We start from the raw sequence: 17,019 nt of genomic DNA, 5'->3' as shown, positions 1-17,019 counted from the left end.
TATCCCAGGAGTGGGATTGCTGGTTCACATGGTAACTCAGTATTTCAGTTCTTTGAGGAACCTCCATATTGTTTTCCATAGTGGTTTTGCCAACTTAAATTCCCACCAACAGTGTAGGAGGGTTCCTTTTTCTCCACAGACTCTCTAGCATTTGTTATCTGTAGGCGTATTAATGATGGCCATTTTGACCAGTGTGAGGTGGCACCCCATTGCAGTCCCGACATGCGTTTCTCTAACAATTAGTGCTGCTGAGCATCCTTTCATGTGCCCATTGGCCATAAGCTTGTCTTCTTTGGAGAAATGTCTATTTAGGTCCTCTGCTCACCCCTGGATTGGGTTGTTTGTTTCTTTGTTGTTGAGTTGCATGAGTTATTTGTATATTTCAGAGATTAAACATTTGTCAGTTGCATCCTTTGCAACCATCTCCCATTCTCTAGGTTGTCTTATCTTTTCCCCTTTTTTCCTTTACATGCAAAAGCCTGCAAGTTTGATTAGGTCCTAGCAGTTTATCCTTGTTTCCATTTCTATTGCCTTGGGAGACTGACCCAGTGAAACCTTCATACAATTTATGTTAGAGAATATCTTACCTATGTTCTCTTCTAGGACTTCCATAGTGTCATATCTTATGTTTAAGTCCCCAAGCCATTCTAAGTTTATTTTTGTGCATGGTGTGAGGATGGGTTCCAACTTTATTGGTTTATATACAGCTGCCCAATTTTCTCAGCACTACTTGCAGAAGAGATTGTCGTTTTCCCTTTCCATATCCTCTTGCCTCCTTTGTTGAAGATCATCTGACCCATAGGTGTGTGGGTTTATTTCTGGGATGCCCAGTCTGTTCCATCGATCTGCATATCTTTTTGTATAGTATACTTTAATTAAAAGATCACTTAAAAATAAAGGAAGAAAAACTCAACAATAAAAAGACAGTTCTGGAGTTCCCGTTGTGGCTCAGTGGTTGGTGAATCCGACTAGGAACCATGGGGTTGTGGGTTCAACCCCTGGCCTTGCTCAGTGGGTTGAGGATCTGGCGTGGCTGTAAGCTGTGGTGTGGGTTGCAGATGTGGTTCGGATCCCGCATTGCTGTGGCTGCGGTGTGGGCCGGTGGCTATAGCTCCGATTGGACCCCTAGCCTGGGAACCTCCATATGCCGCAGGAGCGGCCTTAGAGGGGGCAAAAAGACCAAAAAAAAAAAAAAAAAGACAGTTCTATTAAAAATTGGGCAAAGGATTTTAATAGATATTTCTCCTGTGAAAACATACAAAATGGCCAACAAGGATATGCAAAAATGTCCAACATGACTTGTCATAAGGGAAGTGCAAATCAAAAATGCAATTAGATACAACTTCTCCCCAACTATGATAGCTAAAATAAAAAGACAGTAACAAGTTGAGAAGCTGGACCCTCCTATTTTGATGTTAGGAATGTAAAATTGTTCAATCCTTTTAGAAAACTATTTGGCAGTAGTTTAAAATGTTAAAACATACACATTATGTATACCCAACCAATTGATAGTATGTATACACAAAAACTTATGCACATATGTTCATATTACAAAAACCTAAAACAATCTACATATTCATTATCTTGTATGAGTAAACAAAATATAGGATGTCCATATAGTAGAATATTATTCATCAATGAAAAGAAATGAAGGACCAATTCATGCTGTAACATTGATGATCCTTGAAAATATTATGCTAAATGAAAGAAACGAGTTGCAAAAGGCCTCATATTATATGAAATGCCTAATATAGGTGTGTCCATAGAGATAGAATGTAGATTAGTGGTTGCCAGGATCTAGGGAGAAAGGAGAAAAAAAGAGTGATTGCTGATAGGTACAGTGGTGGAGTGATTAAAATATCCTGGAATTAGATAGTGCTGATTGTTGCATAAATCACTGAATAGTATACTTTAAAAGAGTGAACTTATAGTACATATATTTTGTATCAATAAAGTTGTTATTTCAAAATAAAGATATTACAAAGGATCAATAAATTTGATTACTCAAAGATTAAAAATTAAAATGAACCATAAAATAGCCAACTAGCAGAAGCATTTCTAAGGTTTTTGGTAGTTAGAGACTTCATATTATTAATGTGTAAAGAGGTTATATTTATCAGTGTGGAATAAAAGTTTAGAAAAAAATGTACCAAAATGGTGACAACTGATTATAGAAGGGGAGATTATAAAGGATTTTTTCTTTTTTTTCCTCCCCTATATGTTTATGTTTTCAATAATGTGCATTAATTATATAGGAATGATCAGGAATTATTATTTAGGAAAAACAATAATTCGTTGAAAGAAAAACCATATATCAAAAAAGCTTAAAATACACAGTTTCTTCTGTCCTGGTTCTTTTGATGAATCAAAAAGGCTCCAAAGGAAGATGGTTATATTATTTATGGAAATTGAGAATCTGGCTCTGCCACCTACTGCTGCTCTGAAATCTAGCTTTCCCTTTTGTGAATTGGGCCCATGTTGCCAGGCTGTGTAGAGTTGTGGCATGGATTAAGGCATGGGAAAATCCTGACATACAATAGATGCTCAAGGAATTCTCTGCTTCATCCCTTCCCTTTCAGTCTGGAAATTGAATTTTACATGTAGAAAAAAGGTGGTACCTTTGAGCAAGGACCACCAGAGAGAAAGAATTTAATAGCCTTACTTGAGGAAGAGTCTTAGCTCTGAATACACACACAGTTTGCCTGTGGAAAGAATTTAAAAGTGTCTTTGAAATGAGAAACCAGTGGAGAAAAAATTAGCAGCTCCCAATAGTCCTGTGGTATAATAAATGACCCAGGGACTTAGCTTCCTGTCTGTTGGGCTGTTGGCAAGTCACTTGTCTCTTCTGACTCTAACTGTTCTCATCTGGCAAGTTGAAAGCATTAAAGAAGGTGTCCTGCTTTAAAAATTCTACCAAGTCTGGAGGCTCAGTGACTGGTAGTTTAGATTCTCAAAGGCCCTGCCTGTGGACATGGCATTATTGCAAAGTTTAAATCTTTGCTTTGTTTGTGCCATCTTGGCCACCCCTGCCCTGGCCAGAAGTCCCTGCTCTCCCTTGTTGGTGCTCCGGTTCCCAGCTTATTGTTTATTTAGGGATTACAATTTCCTTATTGGCGTGTGCCCCCCCACCAGCAGGGTTGAGAAGTCAACCACAGGCCTCAAGTGAACTTCCCCCCTCAAGCTTCAGTAATGACAGTGTACCAGTTGTCACATGCCTTATCCCTAAGGCACGGTCCAGTTTCCACATCCCTCAAGACTGCACTGGTGACTTGGGGTGGCCTCAATTCCTCTGCCGCCTGTTGCTTTTTCCATGAGACAAACTTGTTGAACATAGAAGGGTTTGTGGTATGTTTTGGAGATCCTAAGAATGAGGCTCCAAACCAGGGCTCTTGAGGGCCTTGGGGAATGTTTAAAAGAATGGGAAGAACAAGTTCAGGTTGGTTGAAGGCCAGTTAGGAGAACTTGTTCACCCAGACTTTTCCCAAAGAGTGTTGGAAGCAAATAGAGGTGTCAGATGTCTATCTTTTTATTACTCCCTGTAGTGCATTTACAATTTTGCAAAGTATTATTTCACTGAATTTCTGGGAATTCAAGCTCTCTTTGGATTCAGATGTTTGTGAAAGATGAGATGGATCCAGGCTTGGGAGGGCAGGCTACACACACGCTGTGATCTTTAAAGGCTAAAAGTACTGTGTGGAAGAAAGGACTAAAATAGCCCAGCTTCTAGGTAGTTGACTATCTCTGAAACTGGTCTGTCCTAAGGTTGTCCAGGGAACAGCAAGATCCCAGCGCGTGGCCTCTTCATTCCCATTCAGGGGAAGGTTACGTGGAGTGAACCATTTGAGCTTATAAAAGATGTCTAAAGAAAGTAATTAGAGAAGACAATTCAGGTGATACAGACCCACAGTTCATGAAGTATTATCATGAAGCAGACTATTTCCACTTGGAGAACTGCAAAATGGAGTGGAAGGTAGGAAGCTTTTATCAGAGAAGAAATAAAGAACAAGGGAGAGAAAAATAGGAAGTATGTGATTGACAAGGGCTACACAGTTAACCACATTTGAGGTGAAAAGGAATAAGGAAATAAATCTAAAGCCCAGAGTTGACTTACTGTTTGGGAGTTGGCTGACTGGATATACTGCATTTACAGTCAAGTAGAACATTTACAGGGACATGAAAGTTACATAAATTTGGTTTGTGATTTGACACCTTCTTGAACCTTTAACATTATTTCAATAAAAGAGAAAATCGTAGGTAAGTTATTTAGCTTTTGTAAGTATCCTGATCTATAAAATGGGTAAAATAAATACTTACTTCATAGGGTTGTAGGCAAGATTAAGTGAGATTTTCGAGTACAGTGCTTACATTAGTGATCAGTACACTTTAGCTAGGGTTGTTATCAGCTGCATTTTTAATACCACATTTGAGAAACACTGTTTGCTTCTGCCTGTGCTATACCTTTCTGTATATTCATATAATGCAAATATTTTTATATTTTAACATAAATGGGGAAGAAGAAAGTGTGCGCATAAAAATGAAATCTTTTGATGTGTCTTTTTTCCCAGCCTGAGGAACTTAACAGATTTTTGTGTTACCTCCATCCTGAAAGAAAATGTCCTCAGAGGCCAGGTCATTGTTAACACACACACATACACACACACACACACCAAAACCTAGTCCACAGGTTAGTAGAGCTATACTGGTTGTTAAGATAACAAAATATTTCTTCGATTACCCCCATACTCTCAGAGTACCCCTCTCTAGCCCTTACTCTGGGACCCTCAAATCCAGCAACTAAAGCATTAACCCCTGTCTCCACAAGGAATTCCCAGACATGATTTCATTTCTACAGGTGGCATCTGTTCTGGTTGGTTCTTGCCCTGAGTGATACTGGTTATTGAATGACCCAGCAACCACCTCTGATTCTGCGGGATTTAAAACACTGGGCTTCAGTTTCCAATTAAGATAACACATCTGCAGTGAAACTGCCATCATGTCACCAGTGATAATCCTCTGTTTTTCCCCTTGGTATTCAGTCTCTTTAAACCTTTCTTTGACTCCCTTTATTTCTTAAAACTTCACTTTCTTGTTTTCTGCAACTTTTTCATGACTTCCATCAGTTTTTTACCAATCTTTATTTTGGTGATTCCTCTACTGTTTTTTCTAAACTTGATTCTCAACTATATCTGAGAATTATTTTACCACTAGGCTGATAGCTCATCATCTCTACTGTTTCAACTTCCACTAAGCTTCTCTTTTTATTATTAACTTCCTCAAAGCTGTCTTACTGCCTCATTTTTTTTTTACCAGCTTTTAAGTGACTCCCAGTCAGACTCAAGTACAGACTCCTGTCAGACTCATGTACAGACTCCTAGCTTGATTCTGCAGACTGCTTATCATTCAGCCTCACCTTCTCTTCATTCTCTTCTCCACTGTAACTCAAAGAGATCTATACTTTGTAGTCAGTCCCATCTTACTCTTCCTTGATATATAGTCAGTGATTATTCTCTTATTATGTGCTAGACATCAAGTTGAGTGCTCTTGACTTTCTGTGCATTACTTCTGACTAACATTTAATTTTCTATATGATAATCTTATTCTTACCTATCTCCATACCCCATATTATGGTCCTGTGCTTTTTGGAGGTTTCTTGACTCTTCTATGTTTGTCTTACCCATTTCTGACATCTCTGTGTTCTTATAAAATATTATATATAACTGTATTTTGTTGTTACCTTTCACACTGCTTCTTATATATTATACTTTTCTGGTTACAAGTAACTGAAACCCCGCTATTATATTTTGGTATTCTGGAGAGTGATTGATTTAGATGTAGCTGTATCTAGCTGTTCGAATGATGTTTATAAGGGCTCAGTCATTTAGGCAGATTCTTAATTCATGGTATCAAAGAAGGCCTCAAAGAAGGCCACAAAGAGCCACAAGCCAATATTTTTCTTATCATTCATAATTGCAGAAAAGGGGAGGATGTTGGATTTGTGTTGGTCTCCTTAAAGAACTCTGATTGGCCTTGATGGCATAGTGAGTTCATCCCCAGATCAGTCAATGTTTGGAGAATCTATAGTGCTTGCCATGGAGGGTCAGAAATGAAAATCCCACTAAGACCATAGGGAGTTGGGGAAATTTAGTTTCCAAAAGGAAAAGAAGCTGAGAAGATAGACCAAAAAGAAACAGATACAGGAAGGAAGTCAATCTTTATAGAGCTCTGTGTTAGGTCTTATTCTGGAAGTTGTACATGTTGTCACTCATTTAATTCTCATAACAATCTTAGAATTAGCAAAGTTAGGAAAACACTAACAAAGGCAAACACGGTGGACTAAAAATAGAAGATACTCTCTTCTACCTCACAGGAGTGAGGGATGGGTAGGGTCTTAATATAGTGTTGTTGGCTTATGATAATAATGGCAACCCTTTACTCTCCTGGGGGAGTTCCAGTGATAGATACTTTTCATGCATTATAGATCACTTGCAATTTTCATAACAAGCTCTTGAGTATGGTCTTATTTCAGAGAGGCTTGCTGTCTTGCCCCAAAACATAAAAGCCTAAAGCAAGATTTGCATTCAGGTTTGTGACTCTCTAAGGGTCAAATGAATTATTTTATCTTTAGCTCTTTTTGTTAGACTTGAGTCTGTTAACCATAACAACAAATTCATACATGGAGATCGAAATCCCAGAGGTCACATAGTGTCCAGCAAGAATCACTAGAGACATATCTTCTCCCTGTGGATCACTAGTAATGTGCACAGAGATAGGACAAGGGGACGGATGCATTCATGGGGCATGTGCTTCATAAAGAATGGTCAGAAGGAGGCAAATTAGACCATGAAAACACATCAAAACACCCTAATTACTTTTAATTTGAACTAGCCCAACCTGACTCTGTGCTTGGACATTTTGTTGTAAAGAATTAGATACCATTTGAACAAAGAGGCAAACAAAAACACCACCACCATGAAAAAACAGTACGGTATGTCCCCTGTCATCTTTTAATCTAGGTTATCATTTTTTTATAGTTTGATAAGGCTTAAGAAGAAGAGTTTTTGATCTTTTTTTTTTTATTCTAGCATGCCTTCGTTGCCTTTTAACAGGCCTCCCAACAAGTCCAAGTTGGTTTCTTACTGGAGTGCTTAACTTGGGCTCATATAACCATGGTAAATCCCACACAGTAAATCCTTCCAAAGGCAGGGCATTACTCAGATAACTAGACCAAGGGCTGCTCAGTTATGTTTGCAACTATAACTAGATGATTTTTAAAAGTTAATCCTTCAAGAGCCTCTGTGGTATCCAGTAATAATAGTCTAGAATTTTATTCTAAATAAAGTGTAATGTAATTATGTAGGGCTGTCTTGGCTCCTAAACATTAGATCACGTCTTTTCTTTAAACCAGTTGACCTTAAGTTTGTTGATTAATGTTCATAGACCAATATATGATCACAGTTAGTTCCATGCTCTGTAAAAACTGCTTATATTTTCCTTCTTGGCTTGATATTAAAATGAAACCAGTAATTCTTCCTGTATTTGAAAGGAAAGCACATTGTGACACTCAGCAATAACATAATTATTACTTCTTGTGACTAAATGATACTGCTTTTTTGATGTTCCACCCACTCACCATTTTCAGTGTTCACAGTTCCTAGAGAGGAACTGAAATCTGTTTCTTGCTGTTTAAGGGGAACATAATGTTTGACAAACACAAAATGGATAATAAATACATCCTTGCTGTCAAAGTTGCTCCAGAAAGTTACCCCCAGGGTTGTTGTATACTTACATAAAGTTGGATAGCTCTTGAGGGTAGCTTTGTGTTTGTCTAAATATATTTGGCCAGTAAAGTTGTCCTGGTTTCTTTTGCACTGAACCGTCTTGTCCCTGGCATATGCTGGACACTTGAAGTCATTTAGATCACCGAAGTCGCCTGAGGACCTTATGAAAATACAGATATAGATTCGATAGTTCTAAGTTGTGGCATGAGATTCTCCATTTCTAAAAAGCTCTCAGGTGATGTCCATGCTTCTGGTAAGTGGACCACATGTTGTGTAACATGGATGTATTCCATGTTAGAGAAGGATGCCCATGAATCTTCTTGAGATCTACCTGGTATCTCACACACCTGGCAAGTTGACGGATACTTAGTAGATGTTCTCTCTGTATATGATGAAAGAATGAGAGACCTCCTCTATCTAATTTTACTATCAACTGTGGGAGACATGTCCCAGAAAAATACAAAGATTATTTTTTAAAAAAAGATAGAGATAAACTTAGTCTTCCCACCTGACATTCATCCTCATTGCTGAAGTCCTCACACTCATGGCTGATTTAAGAATCATCAGGGTAGGCCAATTGGGTAGATGGCTGCTAGGGGTTCAATTCCAGTGATTTATTTATTGGTTTCCCATCAGATACCTATTTTGTATCTTTTGGATGATAGGTGTAAAATAGTCTTGGGCATGACTCTTTAAGTAGGAGTTATGATCTATAACTTATGTATAAATTAAAGTATTATTATGAGTATCATTTTATGAATGTATAGAAAGGAATGACTTAAAGAGACATTCAGTTCAGGTTTTTTTTTTTCTAATTCATGGGTAATGAAGTAAACCCATTTCAGTTGCCCCCCCCCCCCAAACTTTCCCCCAACATTCTTACAATCCTTAACTAAACTATAATATAAAAGCAAAACAATTTCATGCTTTTCCTAGCTCAAGACTATTTAAAAAGTGTCACCTGAGACATGGAGTAGTAAGTTCTAGGAGCATGGGAATTATATTCTTTCACTGATCTGGGCTCAGAGCAGGCTCTCAGTAAACGACTTTTGAGAGACAGAAGCTGACAAGGTGATCTGGATATTTATGCTCGCAGTTATATTTAATTGGGGATAATCATGGCAAATTTTCTCTTGAAGAATCTAAAGCATTGTTTTGACTCTTCACTTTAGTAATAACCCTGAGCTTAACATGATCATTAAAGTCCTATATATATTTTTTTTTAATTTTTATTTTTTAAGAAGTAACTTCTAGTGAAATAATACTAGGAAAAAAAAAAAAGTCAAGGTAAATTGAATACTTTGCTGTATGGGTTCCTGGAGCCATTCAAGCTAATATGCATTGAGAACCCTCCAAAATTATTTCTCAAATTTAGCTGACCCTGCAAACTCCTTTTCACAGAGCATTTGTGTTCTGTGGATTTGGGGAAGAGCTGTTATGTGTTCTGTTTCACTTTCTCTATCTCTAAGGAAGGCCTACAATTTTCCGTTTTGAGAGCTTGCTTATTTGTAAAACACAGTCTGGATGAATATTTGAAAATCACTACATAAATTATTTTAAAACATGTTATAAATAACATGTAAAGATGCTTTGATGAAAATTCTTTGGGGGTTGGGAGTGAAATGTTGCTCTCTACCTTCTAAAACTCCACTTTGGGGGATGTTACACACATCTTCCCTCAAGTTTTTTTCTCTCTGTTCTAAACCTGTGCTTGAGTTTTTGAGCATGTGCATTTAGTATTTTTTTTTTTAAACAGCCCTAAAATTCCTAAAATTCCTGGGCTAGGGATTGAACCTGAGCCACAGCTCTGACCTACACTGCAGCTGTGGCAATGCCACCGGATCCTTTAATCCGCTGCACTAGGCTGGTGATTGAATTGTGTCTCCACAGCAACCTGAGCTGCTGCAGTCAGGTTCTTAAACCCACTATACCACAGCAGGAACTCCCATAATTTATTATGGCTTATTTACGAGCCACATCAGGCCTTGTGAGGTAGTTTCCTTCCATAGTTCTCTTGAAATACAAGTTTTTAGTCATATATTTTAGTTTTAGAACTTAAAAAAAATAAAAAGATAAAACGTATTCTCCCTGAATTCCTAAAGCTGAGGCAGTGGAGAAGCTGTGACCATGGGAGTCATTTTCTTTGCCTTTATTTTTATGATTATATTTCCTCATGTCTTTCTCTGGCTTAGCATTTTGAATATCTTCTTGGGCAGAATCAATAAATCATCTAGTAAATTTGTACATTTTCTATCTGTTCTTCTTCTATCTTGTGATATTCTCCCATCTCCTTTTCTCTATGTTTATGATTTTAGGAATGAGTTCTTAGAATTGATTTCTTATTGTATGAACAGAAGTATAAATAAGGATGGAAAAAAATAGACCCTTATTAAAGTGATGTCTATAATATTTCTCTTTTTTTTCATCTTCTTTTTGCTTCCCTTTTTTTTGGTATTTTGGGACGTCTTTGGTTAAAGGAAAAAACAAATTGGTAAGGAAAAAGAAATTGTTGAAAAACAAAGACTGGTTAATTTAAGAGAATTGTTAAAATTAAAAAGTACTATTTTTAAACTGTGTTTCACCATTTGGTGAAATTGTAACTCAGATGTATATGGGTCAAGAGGATTTTCTGTGTTTCTATTTTTCTATCTAACACGATTCTGACCTTTCTTTAGCAGCATGTAATTTTTTAAAGTCAAGTGAAAAACTCCTTCTAACCTATTTAGAAATTGGCCATTGTGGTCCTTGGTAACTAAGGCCTTAGGAATTGACTGAGAAGAAAGCTGAGGGTTTTTTCTCCCCTTGGCTACATGATTGAGACCTTAAATTTTGACAGATGTCATCAAGAAGTTAAGGTGTAAAGTATGGGACTATAAATTATATATACACAAGTATAAATACACATATATACATAAGTATAAACTTTAGATTTGAATCTGAGATTTTAGGAGATTTTATACCAGAAAGCTGGAATGTTGGCCTTTCCTTTCACACTTAACTTATAGTTAAACTCTTGAGAAGATTGTACTTAGATATTTGTAAATATTGAAAGATTGTATCTTAACAAAAGAGAGGAAATCTATATTATAATGATTAGTTTTAATTGAGATCTTCTTCTATGTTTTATTTATCGTCTTTTTGTCTTTTCTAGGGCCACACCCTTGGCATATGGAGGTTCCCAGGCTAAGGGTCGAATCCGAGCTGTAGCCGCCAGCCTACACCAGAGCCACAGCAACTCGGGATCCAAGCTGCATCTGCGACCTATACCACAGCTCATGGCAACGCCAGATCCTTAACCCACTGAGCAAGGCCAGGGATCGAACCCAGAACCTCATGGTTCCTAGTCGGATTCGTTAACCACTGAGCCACGATGGGAACTCCTCTTCTATGTTTTAAAAGAATAATGTAGTACTAGACTTTCATGTGGATAAATAAAATTGTTAACACTGGGTATATTTGGGTGATGGGTTTGGGTGGAAATCATAATTATGTTGCTTTTCAAGTTTTCTGTAATCAGCATGTATTAATATTATAGTAAGAAAATATGTTGATTTAAAATGACACTCTTTTATTTATGAAGGTGCTTTGGAACTTTTAGAAGTTCTTTCTCCATAGCCTTTTTCATTATTGCTATTCTTTTTATCTGTAGAGTTCTCATAGCTTAGAACTCAAATTGAGTTACTAAGGATGACTCCCTGCATTCATCAATGTGGGCTGCTATCACAGGCTTGTGACTTAAAAAACAGAAATTGGTTTTCTCATAGTTCTGGAGGCTGAAAGTCTGAGGTAGGTGTGGCAACATGGTTGGATTCCTATGAGAACTCTCTTTCTGGCTTGCACACAGCCACCTTCTTGCTGTGTTCTCACATGGCAGAGAAAGAAAACAAGCCCTTTGGTATTGCGTCTTATGAGGTCCCTAATCTCATCATGAGGTCTCCATCCTCATGACCCCATCTAAACCTGATTACCTCCCAATGGCTTCATCCCCAAATATCATCACATTAGGAGCTACGGTTTCAATATATAAATTTTGGAGGCAGTAGACATTCCATCCACAACATTCTCTGTGCTCAAACCACCAGTAAACAAGATTTCCCAGATAATGCATCTAAAATAGGAAAAAAAGCTGGCAGGCTGTACATAAAAACATTATCCCTGAGTAGTAGAATTAGAGGGGATTTTCTCCATTTTCTGTGAATTTAAAGTGTATTACTGTTATAACTGAAAAAATAAATATTATTCTTAAAGCAAAATGGAATACTACTGAATGTAACATTCCATAATAATCTTGCAAATTTCAGAATCTTTTTCTTTTATATTCTTGAGGTTTTTCTGAGAATTAATTAAAGTGTCTCCAGCACTTAGAGGACCCAGATATGGGCACACAGTAGAGCTCAGTAAGTAGCTGTTTCTGCTCTTCTGTTTTTTCCTTTTAACAATGATGGCAATGTTAATGATAATAATGGTTATCATATTGCCACATGAAACATGCCATTGGGCATGTAATATAGGAAAGTAAAATAGAAAATAGCCACAAAATCAGGACAGGCATAAATGTTGAAAAGTTTTTTTCTATGAGTTGTTGTAAATAGATTAACCCATTTATTATCTTTATTTTGGAAATCTTTTTTTTTTTTTTTTAGATTCTAAAAAATGAATTGGCAAAAAAAAAAAAAATCACTTGGCTTGTTTTTCATCAGCTTTCAGTTACGAATGTAATATAAGCTCCTTGAATCTGAACAATAAAATGTCAGGTAGATGGTGACAGAAAACTTGAAGTCAAACTTTCAATGGTTTTCTTCCAAGGACTGATTTGAGTCTAAACCTGAGATGGAGGAAATGATTTTTTTCCTCTATGATCCTTCTCTTCTCTGCTTTTTTTTGTTGTTGTTGTTGTTTTTGTCTTTTTAGGGCCACACCTGCGGCATATGGGGGTTCCCAGGCTAGGGGTCCAATTGGAGCTGTTGCTGCTGGCCTACGCCACAGCCACAGCAACACAAGATCCGAGCAGCATCTGTGACCTACACCACAGCTCATGGCAACGCTGGATCCTTAACCCACTGAGCAGGGCCAGGGATCGAACCCGTAACCTTATGGTTCCTAGTAGAATTCCTTTCCACTGTGCCACAACGGGAACTCCTTACCTGCTTTTTAATTCATCACTTCTTATCATACTTATGTCATACTTATTCATACTTATCATACTTATGTGCAGAATCTCATTTCCCTTTTTAAGAAAAAAATCACTATATTTTTTCCTCAATTAACCCCACAATTGAGTGTAGTATTTCTAGTTTTTTAACTCTGTGAATTAATAGGTTAGAAATGCCCTTCAAGGTGGTAATGTTTTTTGTCATGCAGGGAGCTGACTGCTTACCAAATAAATCATGATGTGATATATTATTTCCAGTTGCTATAAATTTTCAATATTTGGTGTATCATTCATACTAAGTCATGACTCAGTTATTTAATTTTACTTATGCCTGTTTTTTAGATGAGAATCCTTTTCCCCGTTAGTAGACTTTAATTTCCTTCTCTTTCACAGTCAAATTCTAAGCATGTCTTACAAAACCTGTCATAGAATACACACACGAACAAACCATTTTTGTCTTTACAAGTCGACCCCTAAAAGTATACACTGTTCAACTATATCTAGAATTACAAATTTGTCCACTTACGTGGTGTTTTTGTTTTTTTTTAGGACTCTAGATTACTTATATCACTGTTGCTTTGGTAATTTGATTCCCAGATAAGACACAAACACATGTAGGTAACTTTCTCTATAGTATTGACATATGCTTTTAATTGAGAGTTTAAAAATAATCTCAAGTTATCTTCAGAAGTGAAAATTTTTTTTTTCTAAATTCAGGCCTCTGTCTACAACATAGTTAATGTATTACTACCAAAATTGCTTTCTAAAATTCTGTTTTGATAATATTGAAAAAAAATTTGTATCTTTCATTCTCTTTTTCTTTTCTTTTCTTTTTTTTTTTTTTACCAACAGGACACAAAAATTGCTTCATTGGAGCGAAACATAAGGGATCTTGAGGATGAGATCCAGATGTTAAAAGCCAATGGTGTGCTAAACACTGAGGACCGTGAAGAAGAGATAAAACAAATAGAGGTTTACAAAAGTCACTCCAAGTTCATGAAGACCAAGGTATGGTCCAAAGTTATAAACTTTTATACTCTTAGTGTGACTAGAAAGTTGTGGTTTACATATATACTTTCCTCAAATATCCACATAATCTGCTTTATGTGATATATGAAATATATGGACGATGAAAGAATGAAGAGGATTTTTAGTTCAGAAGCATAGATTCCAGAAAGACTTCGGAGAAAACCTTTGGTAGACTTTCTACTTACTAAGAGTTCAGGGTCTTCTAATGAGTTCCTTTGGTGTTCTTCTGTCTTGGGAATTAACATTTATTTATTTATTTTATTTTATTTTATTTTTGTCTTTTTGCCATTTCTTGGGCCGCTCCCGCGGCATATGGAGATTCCCAGGCTAGAGGTCGAATTGGAGCTGTAGCCACCAGCCTACGCCACAGCCACAGCAACGCGGGATCCAAGCCGCGTCTGCGACCTATACCACAGCTCACGGCAACGCCGGATCGTTAACCCACTGAGCAAGGGCAAGGATCAAACCCGCAACCTCATGGTTCCCAGTCGGATTCGTTAACCACTGCGCCACGACGGGAACTCCCCAACATTTATTTTTAATGGTCTTCTCTTTTCCAAATTTCCCAAGTTTTCATAAGTTTGCTGTTTTTAAAATTGCCAAATTTTTGGTCCATCTCTATAAGGTGATTTTCTTAAAAGATATTGATCCTAGAATCCAATTTAACTGCTCTGAATGGTATGAAGATATTTTGCTTTTAATATAGTATTTAAAACAGAACTGATTTTGAGTCCTAGTGCTGCCATTTGTTGAAATTACTCAACCTCTCTAAGTCTCAGTTTCTTCATCCATAAAATATGGTAAGAAAAAGAAAAATACCTTCATTGTTGAGTTGCTTGGACAATTCCAGATTACACATTTAAAGCACTTAGTCCCTTGACTGAGAATGCTGTTGTTATTATTGTTGTATGCTGCTGTGGAATATTTATGAAATGTTATTATAGTAACCTGTTCCATTGTTTTATTTCAGTATTGCCAGTTTTAAAGACTTTGGGTTGCAAATAGATAAGTTACCTGAAAATCTATTATTTTTACATATGCATAATTATTAAATTTATGAATAGCTCAGTAGGCCTTTTGACACTTTGAAATGCATTAATTTGTTTCTCTATTTAAACTATTTTTCTTTTTGCAAACAATAACCATACCAATTAAAACATTTTTTTCCTCCTACCACTTGCTCTTAAACACTCTTGTTCTTGTTCTAGGTTTTATTCCTAGTTGTTGCCTTATAAAATGTAGGAGAGTTAAGAGTGATTCAGACTTCTGTGAGAAAGCAGTGGGAGTAGAGTGAAAAAAATATTTAAAATGATGGTTATGATTTTTATCAGTTGTGAAATACATGCATACTCATTGCAGAGAATTTGCAAAATTATAGAGGGGAAATAATAATATCTAGTGTTCTACTTCACCATGTATGTTTGTGTATGTATATGTGTTTCTCTAGGGGAAAAAAACCAAACTATGTTTAATTCTGCCAACTTCCATCTGTAAGTTGATGTTGAAATTATGCTGAAAAGTTTGGATCAGAAGTGAAAATAAGAAAAGGAGAAGGTCCAATATATTTGAATGTAACCCCTCTCTTTTGGCCACAAAATGCAGAATGGGTTTCTCCACTCAGTCCTCCCTTCTGGTTTCTTTTTTGCAATCCTTCCCTCTTAGAGAGTTGAGATAAGGTGCAGCAAGCATAGTAGTATGGTGGCCTGCAGACAATGACAAATGCACAGATATGAGTGAATGCATGAAGTTTGGGAGAAATTATTGTTTTGGCTGAAACGTTTTCTCACCACCCTGTTCTGTCATTCAACAGTGGGAGATAGTTTGAGCCACTTATACAACTGAAAATGCCATGAAGTTTGTAAACGTTGCCCCTCACCATAGATTGTGTCCAGGTGAATAAAATATATGTCTTCAGCAAGCAAGTCATGACCTTTATTAGCCCACAGTCTTCTGAGACACCATCAATTCTTAGGATAGTTTTAACTTTTAATAGGTACTTCCAGAGGTTCCCAAAGTGGTCAGGTCAGAAGGATGTTTACAGAGAGAAATTGAGAAAGATGAAAAGAGACTAGGCTGAAGACTTAAAGTAGACTCTGATAAATCTCTAGCCTGCCTTTGCTAGCTGCATGGCCTTGGGGAGTGACTTAAGTCACTCTGGCACACTTTCCTCTTCTGTAAAATGGGGGCAACACTGCAAACCTTAGAGGGTGCCTCATAGGGTTAAATGTAATAATGTAGTTAAAGTACCTGGCTCAAAAAAGTAGCTAGTTATTATATCAATTATTATTGATGTATAATCAAATGTAATGCTAATAATAACTATTATATTTTTCCTAACAAGGAAAAAATAAATTTCTAAGAAGTACAAATAAAAATGAATTCTTATAATATCATGCAAATATCCCCTATAGACTGGTAAAAATTAGGTAAGAAGTACAAATAAAAATGAATTCTTATAATATCATGCAAATATCCCCTATAGACTGGTAAAAATTAGGTAAGAAGTACTGGTAAGTGTTAGTTTTTAATATTTTCTCCATTGAAAGAATGTTTTTATTGGTTTGGACTATAACATTTATTCATTATACCTCATATCATTACTTTACTTATTTATTTTTCTTTTCTACATTGAGAGGGTTGTGATTCCTTATTTAAGCCTAGGTATGGTCAAGCAGTTCTATTAAGACATAGTTATCAGTATGCGTTTAGTCCTTAGTGCTTTTGTTTTGTGCTTTTTGGGATCCCTTAGGCTGTGTGAACTGATTCTAGTTGAGTGAATTATTTATCATAGAACTTGTTAAATTTTAGAGGCATGGGTTAATATCCTCTAAAATTGGATCACTACCATAGTTCATAGTCCATTGTGGCTATAGGATAACTCTTCTACAAAGTTTATATGAATACATTGCTTGTCAGTATCATCACAGATACACAAGGAGCTAATTTTTGTAATGGTTGTACACATCGACAAGAAAATTGTTTAGTATCACAATTTGAGTCTCTCGAACCCTTTTATTTATGCAGAGTTGTATCAATAAAACTTTCATTGGTGGCTTTTGA

The 17,019-nt window shown here is 36.5% G+C and overlaps 1 protein-coding gene across 1 annotated transcript in view; it reads left to right on the top strand.

The window, feature by feature from the left end:
- The window catches only part of LOC125125729 (ERC protein 2), a 422,494-nt gene that overhangs the window by 271,366 nt on the left and 134,109 nt on the right, over positions 1-17,019 (top strand). The window contains exon 4 of the mRNA XM_047777153.1: positions 13,783-13,938. Coding sequence (XP_047633109.1) covers positions 13,783-13,938 — 156 coding nt within the window. The remainder of the gene's footprint in view (positions 1-13,782; positions 13,939-17,019) is intronic.

Source organism: Phacochoerus africanus, chromosome 1, assembly GCF_016906955.1.
Source record: "Phacochoerus africanus isolate WHEZ1 chromosome 1, ROS_Pafr_v1, whole genome shotgun sequence".
In the NCBI taxonomy this organism is placed as follows: Eukaryota; Metazoa; Chordata; class Mammalia; order Artiodactyla; family Suidae; genus Phacochoerus; species Phacochoerus africanus.
Note: the sequence above shows the minus strand (reverse complement) of the source record. Positions and strands in the feature narration are given on the sequence as shown.